The sequence below is a fragment of the Anguilla rostrata genome, chromosome 6 (assembly GCF_018555375.3).
Source record: "Anguilla rostrata isolate EN2019 chromosome 6, ASM1855537v3, whole genome shotgun sequence".
Lineage (NCBI taxonomy): Eukaryota > Metazoa > Chordata > Actinopteri > Anguilliformes > Anguillidae > Anguilla > Anguilla rostrata.
In genome coordinates, this window is record NC_057938.1 from 45459211 (window position 1) to 45473405 (window position 14195).

Consider the following 14195-nt stretch of genomic DNA (forward strand, 5'->3'; position numbering starts at 1 on the left):
CCTTCCCAAACGTTCGCTCCCCTGTTCCCCCGCCCGGCTGAGTCACACAAAGTGTGTTTTTACATCAATCTGTGATCACCCGCACGATGTCTGAGGCACTGTCTGAGCCAAAATAAGGGGCATGCATCAATGCTCGCGGAAATGATGACTGGCTTCTCAGGCTGTGTTTATTTATTTATGCTTCTCAGGCCCAATCTTAATAGATACAGGACGGTTGTGTGTCAGTCTACTGAAGAAAGATCATATTCAAGTATGCTCTCTGTTCAGCAGGCTCACTGTTCACTACCAGAAAGATGTTCACCCAGAACTGCATTTCACATTGGTCTCAGATGTTTTTGCAGTGTGATAATCTGACATGCATCCATGTCTCTGTTTATGTTTTGGTTGTCCAAGGGCAGCATTTTAAGAGCTACTCTTTTGGTAGATTGAGGACTTGCATGAGTTCAAACACGTTACCCTGGGTTGATTTTCCATGCCAGAATGTTTGGAATAGAAAATTTGTCCATACACAAGCATTCTGTAAAGCATTCTCACATCAGGCATGGGCGTGAGGCTCTTCATGCGGGCATCCGCTGAGGTTGTCAGCATTCATTTTGATCAGGTAATGAATTTTAGAATGCATTATTTGTGCCAATTTGTTGCACATCTCTGGGTGAATGAAGTGGTTCAGGCTGATCAAAGAATTATTTTTAACTGATGAACAATGGTCCTGTGTTTATTTCAGATATGACATCATCACCAGTGAGTCCATGTGCAATACACGTCAGGTCCTCTCATGCCTTAGAGATCATGTGACTTTAAGTGTTTACTGTAGGTGACTGCTGCTGTTGTTGCTATTGTTGCATTTGATGCGTGGATCTCAGAGGCCCTAATGCTGTTATCTACAGAAAGACTACGGCCCTTGCTTCTATTGGACGCAAATCGTTTTATCGGAGACAACAACAGTAACAGACGTAATAGGAGACTGCATATTGCTAATGCCCCTGAACAACACATTTTGGAATGGTTATTGAAAAATACTGAAATAGACCACAATTTATTTTCTAATAAAGGCATCGTTGTCTGTACTCAAATACGCAAGTGGCTTTTAAAAACCTTGTTAATTATGTTCTCTATGCTTGGTCATTGATTAAGCAGTTTAATTAACTTCTGTTTCTAAAAGGGATGCAAAATCTCAGCGAATGAATGAAGTAAATCTGATGTAATCTTGAGTTTTGTCCAGGAAGAAGATTCTCAGCTCAGCTTCATGTGTAAACATTTAACATGGTATGGTATCTTATGGCATGGTATGGTATTGTATGGTATGGTATGGTATGGTATGGTATGGTCTGGTGTGGTATGGCAGCATCGTCAGTTCAGCTGTGTAATATGTCACAATATTTTTAAAGAGTGCTAAAGATGCTGCACATTTGACTCTCTTTTTAACCAACTGGAGAAGTCACGTTATCAACATGAAACAATTTGTATTTATATTTCTACCTCAGAGCCTCCCTGAAACAAGGTTCTGATTGGTAGTTCTTCTCCTGCTATCTTGTACACCTGTGATGACAATTTGGAGTTCAGCATGTAAGAAAGACTGGCATCAGCATATATGCCATTTCACAGGTGAAGACGGTGTGCTGAGACGTTTGAATCTTTAGCCTTATCCTGCCTGAAAAACTTTGAGTGCAGATGGTCCATGAACAAATGTGCTGAATATGCTTCTATGCTACACCTGCTGTAGGCCTAGAAAGCTGCTACACAACCATGCGAAACTCAACCTGCCTCCTGCTCCTCACCTAGGGGACACTGTTTGAGCTAACGGTTTAGCGGCGAGAACTTAACGAACGGCAGGATCCGCACCTCTCCTTCCTGCTTCATTAAAAGTGGTTTCCTTTCGTCTACAACTTATTATGTCCTTGCGTCTTTTGAAAGTCCCTCTCGTGCTTCCAGCTTAATGAATTCTCTCTCCCCTCTCGTCCCGTGTTTAATTTGTTTTGCGCTCTCGTAGAAAACACGAGTGTTTATCCCATCAGTTGTGACCTTCAGTTCCAGAGGGTGGAATTTTTCAATTAATTTCCTTTGACATTCATGCATTCACCACTTGTGGTGGGGCTGTGCTTCATTCACCTGCCCGTGGCACATGCAAATCGCGTGCTTCACCGCGGGGGTTGTCTAATTGAATTACGATGAGGGATATTTAAATTGCTCGTCTTCCGCTGCCGTCATTAGCATAAGCGTTATTGATAAATATGCCGCCGTCGCCGAAATGGCCGCGCGCGTCGACTACCACAATTAGCAGCTACAAATATGCTCTTTGATAAATCTGCCCCTTGTGTGAACACGCTCTTGTCGGCTTTTTATGAAGGGCCAAGAGCCTTTGCAGCTGGACGTAGCACCACGCTGGACCTTCCAGACCCTGCTCAGCATTGTTAGGGACCTTTCAGATAGAAATGAAGCCAGAGGCACAGAGCGGACGAGCAGTAGTTACACCAAAAGTAGCTAACTATACAAACACTATGCTAGAATTATGTATGCGCAGTGTCGCAAGTGCTTATTTTATCATAGCCTTGATGTTGAATGTACACCTGTGCAGCTTTATAATATATGTTAAGACCTGTCAAAAATAATTGTGCGGGTAAACGTCACAAACTACATAATTTGCTGACTGTCCATGTAATGAGCAGTGTGTGTAACGGGGTGTTCATACGTAGTGCACGTGAATACGGTAGCCTACTGATCACAGCATTGTCGTCCCACCGGTGAGAGGCACAGCCGTGTGGCTGGACACACAGACGCAGCGGAGCCAGACGAGCTGCTCGGGACACAGGCACCGTCGCACCGGGTGATAAATTATGCAGGTGTAATATCACAAAATGGAGGCGCTACAGGGAGGCAGCCGCGGGGGCATTCGCTGGAAAGTCAAAATCGTTCCTTGGCGCTTAAAGCATAGATCAATAATAATAATAAACTGTGCGGCGCTGCATTATTCATTAGCTCTCTCTCTTTTTTATCTCCCCTCGCTCGTCCCTCCTGTTGACCGCAGCTGACACGGCTGGAGATTGCTGGACAAGACGACCGCCGTCCAGGCATTTAAATCTTTAGAAAGGTTCCATCTTGTTTGAAGATATAAGGAATTGTTAAATTTGTGTTTTAGTCTCTCATACGGCATTTGACAACTGCATGTAATGGATGTAAGACCTGAACACCAAAACCAGTAGCTTTTATACACAAGAAAATGTCACACCTGAGATGCACATTTGCATCGGAAATGAGCACATTTCAGACCGTCACCAAGGATCTTTTTTTAATTCTCAATTAGCAACCACATGGCATAAAATATGCAAACAGCAATATGCACTGTAAGACAAAACTGAATAGATGTGGGATATGAGAAGGGAAATTCTGCTTTACTGCATTTTCTATGAAGTCTGTTGGCTGAGAGAAAATAGCTTGTGGGAAAGAGGAATAAAGTAATTTAACAAATACAGTATGTCAGCTCAATATGGTGAACAATGTCATTTTCATTTTCTTCCCTTATTTGGTGTTTTAACTTCCTGTCATAACCATGAGTAAGTACTGTGTAAGCAGTGAATCAGGTTAGAGGGTGTAGAAAGCACATATTACAGTGGCTAAATTAACAGCCGATGGATCTGATGTTCAAACGGGAATACTTGTACGCAGTTCTCAGGTTGCCTGCGATGACTTTGTAGATTTTCTCAGAGGTTGTTAAATTGCCACGGGTTTTCGTGGGCACGCCGATGTGGCGTAGCCCTCTGAGACTGAGAGACGCCGGCATCGGTGCCCGTGCACTCCGCAGTGCCCGCTCGTTCATCTCCGCCCTGCTCCGTAGGTCGCGGGGCCTGCTCAGGGGACGTTCTCTCTGACTCCTGTAAAACAGCGGCGCCCAGGTGTTCCGATGGCGCATTCTCGGCGACTCGGGGTCCGCGGAGAGCAGCTGCGCGGATCTATTTTTACGGCGACCACAGCGTGACGTTCCGAGCATTAGAACGGCACAAGGCCCCGGTAATTAGCTGAGCGCAGCACACGCCTCAGCAAGCAAGAACTGTATTATGCAGCATCATTGTGCGTTACATTAGGAGACTGGAATCAGCAAAATGCAAGCTTAGCTCCACGTTCCCCGTTGTGCTAAATATGGATATAGACATGCTGTGTTGTGATATGCTACATTAAATGGGAGACTAGTCAATGTAGAGTTTGACATTGCAGAGGCAAACGGCTAAATTCTCATTTGCCTGGGATGGGATAAAATATCACGTTTTCATCAGTAGCATCAAGGACAATGTTTGATGAAGATGCTGGAGACCCTGAAATGAAGTGCTTTGGGCAGGATGTCATATATTGGATATTGTAAATTCTAAAATGCCATGCTTAAATTTGATTAACCTTACTTGGTGAGTAATGTGTTGTTGAAAGAAATGTAAAATGAGCTGATTTAATGTATTTGTCTGTGGTTTGGAGTGGACAGACCATTCCGGCATGAATTTTAAAATTGTAGACTGCAATAGGTAGGTATAAAGTCTATCATGCAAGGGTTTAGTTATAGGCTTCTTGGTTTGGTATAATCCTACATCAGGCTGCATTGTTTGTGTCTGTTGTGTTGCATGGCCTTACTCATTTGCTTCATGGATTGCCTCATCCAGAATGCCTTGAAACAGCTCCCATTTCGCATACAGCCATTTCATACAGCCGGATATTTACTGAAGAACTTTGTGGCACGGTCCGGATCTGAACCTGCAATATCCTGTTCCCAGCTCCCTGATCACTACCTCACACTGTGACCTCAATGAGTCTTCTTCTCATCTCTCACACTTTGTCATGCCTGCCTTTCTAATGACACTGAGCTCTCAGTTCAGCACGCTATTTTACATACAAAATATACTTAAACTCTGTATGGAAAAAATCCAAACACCTAGCAGCAGTGAGGAACAGAAGCAGATCTGGATTTCAGTTCTGTGAGTGGGGTGTCAATGACTAAAATACTTTACAGCGAGGAATTTAAATAGCCAAATTAATTAGAATGGATATGCAGTCTTTGATGTAAAAGCTACTGTGTAATGTAAATGTGTGCTGGATTCATTTCAAAAAAACCTCTGTTCTTTATGTAGCTGTGTGTTCAGTTGGATCCAGGCTTGAGTCAAAGAGAAAGCTGCACTTTTTTACTCTTTACAAAGTTAAACTTTACAAAGACTAAAAACTTTTAGGGAATGTGATTGTTTTCTCAGATTTGGCTGCTGTGGTTGGCTGTTAAATTTGCCTGAAAACTGTCTTCACTTTATTACCTCCAAAGTTGGAAAACAGAGCTATCATTTGTAAAAAACCAATCCAAATCCTAAAACTTCTGAAACTTTTGTCTGCTCATTTACTCTGCCATTTTGCCTCTTGAAGGTGAAGATGGGTTTTATAAATGGTGATTGAAGTTGCAGAATAAGTGTATGCCGACAGTCTTATCTGAAACATAAAAAGTGCTATAGGACCATAATTACAATGTTGTATACAATATCGAGATATACTAGTTCATTTTCAAAATTTGTATTACAAGGGCTATGCGGCACTGAAAAATGCACTTCAGCAATATTCATGTGCCACTTTTTGAAATATCCATACGCAGAGGTTTTTTACCCTGTTTCTTGGACAGGCAGGGTGGGTCACAGGCTATTCAACATGATGTATTACGGGAGCATTGGTCTGTCAGCAACAAAGCAGGAAGATGGAGAACTTAAACTGATAATGACTGTACCTGCTCTGGATTATTATGCATGAATAACAAGCACCGCAGTTTAAGTGAGGATTGTCATTATGTTATTCATTCCATTAGATTGCATCTAATATGATACTTTTGCCTTTGAGCACTCCACATGAAATCATCTCATATATCGCGCGCACACATATACACACACGCACATGCACGTGCACACGTGAGCATGTGTGTGATAAGTTATAGAGCAATCTCCAGACTTTTCTTTTATCAAAATTATTAAATTGAATCCATATCTTTTCTGATGTCATATAAATAACACAATGGCAGTGGCCATGCCACCGTACTAGACACTGCTAAGTGAAAAGGAATCCTCTGCTTGTAGGTGACCCTTACTAGAATTGGCCTGCTTGGTAATCATGAAAAAGTATGGCTAGAACCATTATGAGGTCAAAGCCAATTACCTTGCATGCCCTATTTGTAGCTCGCTGACCACCCCTGGATAAGAGAATTAGCAAGGGTAGAGAAAGCAACCCTCCCCCCCCCCACCTTCCCAAAGAAAAACCCTTCTCTAGCTCCCCAACGTGAAATAGATAGCATGAAAATATTGTTTGTATCTACACTTGAGCAATGCTTTAGAGCACAGCGGAGCTGCCAATGGGCTGCTCGATGTGAGAATGAGACATGGGCCAGGAGATAAAGGAGTCTGACGGTGTGCTGATAATATTAGCATGAATCGTGTGCATATTATACGCCCGGTAAGTACCCCCCCTCTGGCACATCAGCAGGAATTCACTTGCAGCAGCAAAAAATAAAGGTGAAAGTAAGGTGAAAAAAAGTGCTTACGCTGGCAGGGAGAGAGCTTTTAGAAGTGCAGGTGCCAGAAAAGGTGATTTTTTTAATTCCTCAAAAATTCCAACCAGTCTCTTTCACCGTTGACACTTTCAGGAAGGCCCGCATTGCTGGCTACCTGCTATGAGTTGAAGAGGTCTTACTGCAAGGACTAAGGAATTCCCATAGTTAAAAGCTGGCTTAGTGGTTTACAGGACCAGAGTATGTTTTTTACAAACGTGTATTGATTAAAACCAGGTTTACATAGGGATTACACAGGGATATTACAGTACTGTTGACATTCTGCACAATCCAAAAACCTGTGTCGCTTCTACTAAATATTTGTATTATTCGATGACGCCATTCCTCAGCCAAAGAGTGCAGTATGGGCATAGAAATTGCGTCTCTGAAACCTTTGAGTCAGTCACAAGCCTTTTATAGACAGACCGTGTAATGAAAAACATTCCTTTTCAAAATTGGAGCCTACAAAATAAGGGACTTGCCCCAGGCTAAATGGATTTATTTGAATGTATTGTTATACTGATAAAATTGCAGTCCCCCTTTCAAAAGCCAAGGCGAGCCAAATTGCTTACTTTTTCAATAACTGCTGGAGTCAAACCCCTCTCTACATGCCTATTATACAGTATATTAAGCTGAATACATTACAGCAGATATGATATTAGCTATGTGCGGTTGACTTTTTAAAAAGATAGTTCCGGAGTGTTAAAGCACAAGTGGCCGTGTAGAAGGAAACGGTGGATTAATCGCCGCGTGCGATCCGGGGCAGGGGCTCAATTAGGATTCAGCCGTGCCATCCTGAAGAGTCTGGTCACCATTCAAGGCAAGGGGAAAGTGGGCACGGCGGTGTTGCGAAACAGCTCCTGCTCACGAGATCAGTGTTACGCCGTCTGTTTCTACTTCACTGAATTAGCCCCGCGAGGCGTCGCGGCGGGCAGGGAACACCGACCGGCTCCCGGAGCGCACGAGCTCAGAAGGTGGCCCCCCGTGGTGGAGACCACAGCGGGACGCGCTCGGGTTTGACCTACAGGATCGTGGCTCTACATGTAAACAAGGCCCCTAGGGCCTCGATCTTGTGTCTTTTTTATCCTGGCTCTTTTTATCCTGGTTGACTTCACATTGCCCTGAAAGAGCTTTAGGCCTTATGTTGACAAAAATTCACATTTGTAAGATTTGATTTTTTTTTTTTTTTGCTTCTCACTCAAGGAAAGATGACTCACAGAGAAACAAGACGTGCATGTTTCGTTCATTGCCAAAAGAGTGTTTTGGTCGCCACCGGTAAAGCAGGGAGATACTGCCCCCAGCTGGCGAGGTTTATACATTTGCTTTTCTTTTGAAGAGATCTTAGGAGCTATGTGCAAACTATACACAATGAGCTTCCTTCTCAGCTTCAGCATGTATGTTTATTTATTTTTTATTTTTTTGCTTCATGTCTGTTGAGACTGAAGTAAACCATATATCATATATAGCAATTTAATCTGATATGGCAATGACATATTTATTACACTGTCCCTCGCTGCAAGAACACAGAGTAATTTGTAAAAGTACTTGGCCTGGATTCAGCCAACATGTGTCTATTCACTATAAAAGTAGAGGTTTTGTTGTTTCCCATCCAAAAACAAGTCAGTGGTTACTATAACATTCCAAATTGTGTTTGTGAAGAAAAAACACTTGTATTTCTTTGTATGTGACAGAGAAGAGTGCTTACAAGGACAGAAAAACAACATCCCAACCCCCTGAAAAGATGGTTTTTGGGAGGAAAAAAAACAAGAGATTAGGTTGAAAAATGCACGGCTCAGTTTGCTTTGATCACTTATTTTGTTCCCATTAAGCAGCTTTTTACAGTGACATTTTATTTTCAGAAATACGACCGTCTCACTGGGTTCTTGGAAGCGAAAACTGCTGGGTATTAGAGTCGGATGTGGAATAATAGGCTTACAGCATTTAGTCGTGCCATTGAATTCACTGTCTGCTTGGGGAATCGAATGCCCTTTGAAGTGAGCGGTATTAACGCAACTGCATCTCTCTCATTTTAAACTGTCAGCGCTGAAAAATCAGTGTTGCCGCTTCAACACGTCCTTGAATTGTTTCTTTTCATTACATCCAAATCCACATTCTAATGGATTAATTTCATTCTAAAACATCATATTTCTTGGTGTAATTCCTCAGACTGGTTAGCAGCCAAACCTTATTGATGTGCGATTTGGACCAGACCAGACCAGACCATCAAGTTTCCACAACAGGCTCGTTTAGACAGAAGTAAAACACAAGAGTGCTGGCTTCATGAGCTGGAAATAAAAAATAAAAAAAACGATGCCATCCAATAGTCATTCTGCCCCCATCATTTCAGTCAAATCAGATCCAGGAACACGTATAAACACAGGACATAGATGAATAAATTATAGATAAATAATTAAATAAAAGCTGCGTAAAGCTGCCATCCCTCCTATAATGGCTCTGCGGCACTTAGCAAGTTCCTGGCGAGCGTGGCTTAATCACTTGTAAGGCTTGATGGAGTGTGTGTTAATAAACATTAGGCTGTCTCCATCTCCTCCTCACAGTGATTAGTGGTTTATGTGCTGGGCTCTCTCTCTCTCTCCTCTCTGTCTCTCTAGGCTGAAGATGCAGTCCTGAAGATTGATGGAGGGTCATGCCATTCAAACAGCAGGCGTTGCTGAGACAGAAGCTCTTCGTGTTGGGCAGCCTCGCTATCGGGAGTCTCCTTTATCTAGTGGCCAGAGTTGGGAGCTTGGATAGGTGTGTGTCATGTGCTGAAGGACAAATGAAGTGCACGAAATTGTCAAATGTGTCTTATGAAATATCAGTTACTAGTAATATGTCATAACGGGTTGAGCTGTCAATGTCAATGAGCTGCTTTGTTTGCTTTGCTTGCATAAGTAAGTGGTTTCTTAGCATTAATTAAGATTATTCCTAAAAGCACCGATATATCTATATATTACATTTATATTTGAATATATAAATTGAAAAAAAATTTTAGTGCCTACAAATGGTTCGTAATAAAAGCTTACTCTGACAGTTTTCTTAGTTATGGCTCCATTAGTTATGATTCCATTATCCATATTCATTGTATATGCTGTCATATTTGGACCAGTGTGGGCGCATTCTTTTCCAAACTGTTTTCTGGCTTCCAAAAATTAAATAATTGATTTGTACAAGTAACAGTATTATGGGGAAAGAAATTGCCTTCAGAATATGAAGTATCCTGAAAGTTAACTAAGGTAACGCTAACACAGAATGCTAAAGTCTTTCCCCCTCTCTTTGTGGTGCTCTGGTCCTCAGGCTGCAGCCTATTTGCCCCATAGAGAGCAGAGTGGCTCCTCACCTGCCCGGGCCGTTCCCCCTGAGGACGTTGCAGTACAAGCGCGGCGTCCTGCACGAGCTCCGCAAGGGCAACGCCACCAAGGAGCAGATCCGCCTGCACAGCCTGGTGCAGCAGCTGCCCCGCGCCATCATCATCGGCGTCCGCAAGGGGGGCACCCGCGCCCTGCTGGAGATGCTCAACCTGCACCCGGCCGTGGTCAAGGCCTCGCAGGAGATACACTTCTTCGACAACGACCAGAACTACGCCCGGGGCATCGACTGGTACCGCGAGAAGATGCCCTTCTCCTTCCCCCACCAGATCACCATCGAGAAGAGCCCAGCCTACTTCATTACGGAGGAGGTGCCCGAGCGCATCTTCAAGATGAACTCGTCCATCAAGCTCCTGATCATCGTCCGGGAGCCCACCACCCGCGCCGTCTCCGACTACACCCAGGTGCTAGAGGGCAAGGAGAGGAAGAACAAGACCTACCACAAGTTCGAGAAGCTGGCCATCGACGGCAACACCTGCGAGGTGAACACCAAGTACAAGGCGGTACGGACCAGCATTTACACCAAACACCTGGAGCGCTGGCTCAAGTACTTCCCCGTGGAGCAGTTCCACATCGTGGACGGGGACCGGCTGATTTCGGACCCCCTGCCGGAGCTCCAGCTGGTGGAGCGCTTCCTCAACCTCCCGTCCCGCATCAGCCAGTACAACCTGTACTTCAACGCCACCCGCGGGTTCTACTGCCTGAGATTCAACATCGTCTTCAACAAGTGCCTGGCAGGCAGCAAGGGGCGCACCCACCCGGAGGTGGACCCCGCGGTGGTGGCCAAGTTGCGCAGGTTCTTCCACCCTTTCAATCAGAAGTTTTACCAGATCACTGGGAGGACATTCAACTGGCCTTGAAGGAAACAAAGAGAAACATTTACAAACTCTTGGAGTTGTCACCACGGTCAGCTTTCTGTTCTTTCATAAAAATGCCCCTTTGGAAAATATTTAGAAGCACTTTGACTGACGTTTAAGACTTGAGAGTATCACAAAGTGACCAAATATGAAATGGGATCAATGTTTTATTCGTAGAAGTGAAGGACAGAGTGGTTTGTGAGCTGTCTTTCGCAACAACTTGAAAGTGCCCATTCTTTCTATGTAATGCATTGCCTGTTTATGATGACAGGTAGAAAAAAATGAATTTGACATTCTCATTATCATGAGCCATGTTTATCCATAACAAGTATCAAAGGAACATTCCTCCAGTGCGAGTTGAAGGCATTGAGAAATGTAAATTGATAGATGTTGGTTTTTAACGATGTTCAGGGTACGTGAAACCTATCGTATCATCTGAGTAAAAGCATCTTCACGTCAGGCCCGTTAGATTGAAGTGTTCTGCACTCTTCTGTTTTTGCGGTTTGATTGTGGTACACAGAAATGCATCCCAAACAGATGTGATCACCTCATGCTATTTTCTTTATGTACTGTATGACTCATGAAGGAAATCACTGCCTCTTGATCCCAAAGTACTTGTACTCTGAAGTTACTGTGTTGTGAACCAATGAGTTCAAAACTTTTTTTAACTAAGGTGAATTTGGTTTATTCAGCAGTGACAACCAATAATATATAATGTGTTTATAGAACCCTGTTTCTTTTATTTATTTTCTTTTTAATAATTCCATCAAGAGAAGGTGCCCTTGATTACAAACTATGTGTAGAAGTTGCAAAAGGGTGTTAAAAGTAAGGGCAACATATCAATGCAGTGTGTTGACTCTTAGATGATTATTTACGCCTTCAGAAAATCAAAACATCGAAAATGTACAGTACTACAAGGGAATGACAGGGTTACTTTCTTTCATGATTTCTTTGTACTGTTTTGTGTCTACCCCCGGCCAAAAATCCAGAGCATCTCTCATTTTAACCCAGGTTTTCTTTTACAATGAACAAACTGAAGCAAATGGAAGATATGTACCAATAGTCCTTCTCTGTGTCATAAACATTTTTGAAGAAAAGGCTACAAATAAAATATAAAAATAACACATTTAAGCACTAAACTTGTTGAGTCATTATTTCTTACTTTCATTTCAAAGCCCTTGCATAAAGCAGTACTGTGTGTTCTCATTTTAGCAAATAAAGGGGTTAATATAATTTCTTTTATAGCCAACAATACCTCATATTTCTTTTCTGGCATACAGTTCAATTTCAGGCTTGAAAGCATGTGCAGTGGAGCCATCATTCATCTTGCTAGTACAGGTGTGAGGGATACACACACACAGAGACACACACACACACAGTATATGTACCTTTTGTGGTAAGGGGTACCATTTCTCCCTGGACACTGACATTAGATCCACACATGCACTCAGCTACGCTAAAGGCAAGCTTTTCAAGTGACTAAGTCGCTTAATATGTTTGTCACCATTACAGAGGTTTACATCACAGACACTGCAGATACAATGCCTGAGCTATGCCTGCAGGCAACTACGCCTGGTGTTCACAGTGGCAAGATACAATCAGCAAGTTGGTCAGAGTACACTGGATGAGTCCACACACTTCGGCTGCAGTGCTCTCTGTGCAAGGTGCACAGGGCACAGCGATGGCTCCAAAGTGCAATCCAAACTGTTGAGAAAATATGGGCTCCAACAAGAAAAATAAATTTTCCCCAGTACTGTGTGTGAGCTTATGAATGATTTTCACTCTCAGAGCACTGCACACGGAGGGCTGACTCACCGTAAACCATTACCGGTGTGTAGCACCCACGTGTGACACACAGCAGCCATTTTGCACCAGATGGTTCACCAAATATCATCTTAAATAAAGAGAGACACCTGGTAAAACTAGGATATGATAACATGGCTAGGTTCAGAGAGCCAGAATTAAAATGTGGCAAAGACACAGGGGAATCCTCCGCTCTTCACAGTCAGGCCATCAGTCTGATATATCATTCCAAAAATGACAGATTCAAACTGACAAAAAAATAGCACATAATCTATGCTGACATAATTTCCATAGCTTTTTAACCAAATAGAATGAACAATTAAAACAGTGAATCTAAATTCTGTAAATGTTACCCAACATTATGCACTTGTCTGAGCCAATCCATAACCGTAGGTTACGTGCTGTTAAATCAGCCTCGACTTTGTGGAGCCATTGATACTGACCATACAATTGAAACTGGGCAGTCAAAAGGGATCTTTGTTAAATATTTCTATGGCACGACTTGGCACTCCTTAGTAAGCAACTGGCATTGGACAATGAAGCCAGACAAATATGGGTTCTTCATATCGGCCTGAGAATTTCCATATTGTTCATCCCTAAAATTCCCCATTCCTATTTAAATGCTTAACATCATTCTCCTTTAACACGTTTTCAATCGGTGCTGCAAATCATTAAAATATTATTTGCAAATATTAAAACAGACTGACTGAAGACTTGCATCAGTTGTGCAATGCCCGCAAATGCATGGCTCACATTAAAAAGCAATTATATGTAATTGCTCACATTACTGCTAAACTGTCAAAAAAAAAAAAAAAACAAGAATGCATTGCATTAGTAAATATAATAATCTGTCTCTGTTGCCTAATTTAAAGCAGATGCAAACAAAAGCCACAATTGTAGGTAATTACACCAGGCATTAAAGAAATGAATCTCACGGCAAAGGTTTTTATGTCTGATGAGGATTTTTAATCCGTCACACTTAATACATTTCTTTAAATTGCTGAAGTAATGGCCAGTTTTGATGTGCACCCTCGAGTTAAATTATGATAGAAAAATGAATATGGCTGATATTTTATCATGCATATAACTTTTAAGAGCTTTATTTTCTAAAATAATTCCAGAATGCAGAAAAGCAGACAAAACAAGCTAAATACCCTAATTATTTGTAATGAATACAAATGAAAGTATAATTAATCATACTATACTGAGAAAACAATTAGACAGCAGGGCATTTACTGTAGATCACCTGTTGATTAATAATCATCCAAACTGCTAATGGCCATAGGTGCTTAAGTAAGACAAATTTACAGTTTGAATTGGCACTGTCTTCAACAAGACTGACCGGCCAGCCCAAAAAAGACTACCAAGTAAACAAACCATAAATCACAAGAAAAGGTGTCAGGACACATTATAAAAGTAGTTCATTGTATATATAATTTGAAAGGTGCCATCTGCATCATGTGAAACCACCTTGTCTCAATTAACCTTACATGCCTAACTAATCTTCTAAAAGTATAACCATAATGGATGCATCATTGCCAACCATTTGCTTTCTTTTGAAAAACAGCTGAAGCTGAGTGGGGGTATGTGTAGGTAGTATCAGTTTGACAGGCTAAA

The 14195-nt window shown here is 42.2% G+C and overlaps 1 protein-coding gene across 1 annotated transcript in view; it reads left to right on the forward strand.

Moving 5' to 3' along the window:
* Positions 1-12012, forward strand: part of LOC135257352 (heparan sulfate glucosamine 3-O-sulfotransferase 5) — a 52003-nt gene extending 39991 nt beyond the window's left edge. Inside the window, exons 2-3 of the mRNA XM_064339986.1 lie at positions 9163-9304; positions 9848-12012. Coding sequence (XP_064196056.1) covers positions 9198-9304; positions 9848-10778 — 1038 coding nt within the window. The 5' untranslated portion in view covers positions 9163-9197 and the 3' untranslated portion in view covers positions 10779-12012. The remainder of the gene's footprint in view (positions 1-9162; positions 9305-9847) is intronic.
* Positions 12013-14195: the final 2183 nt, after the last annotated feature.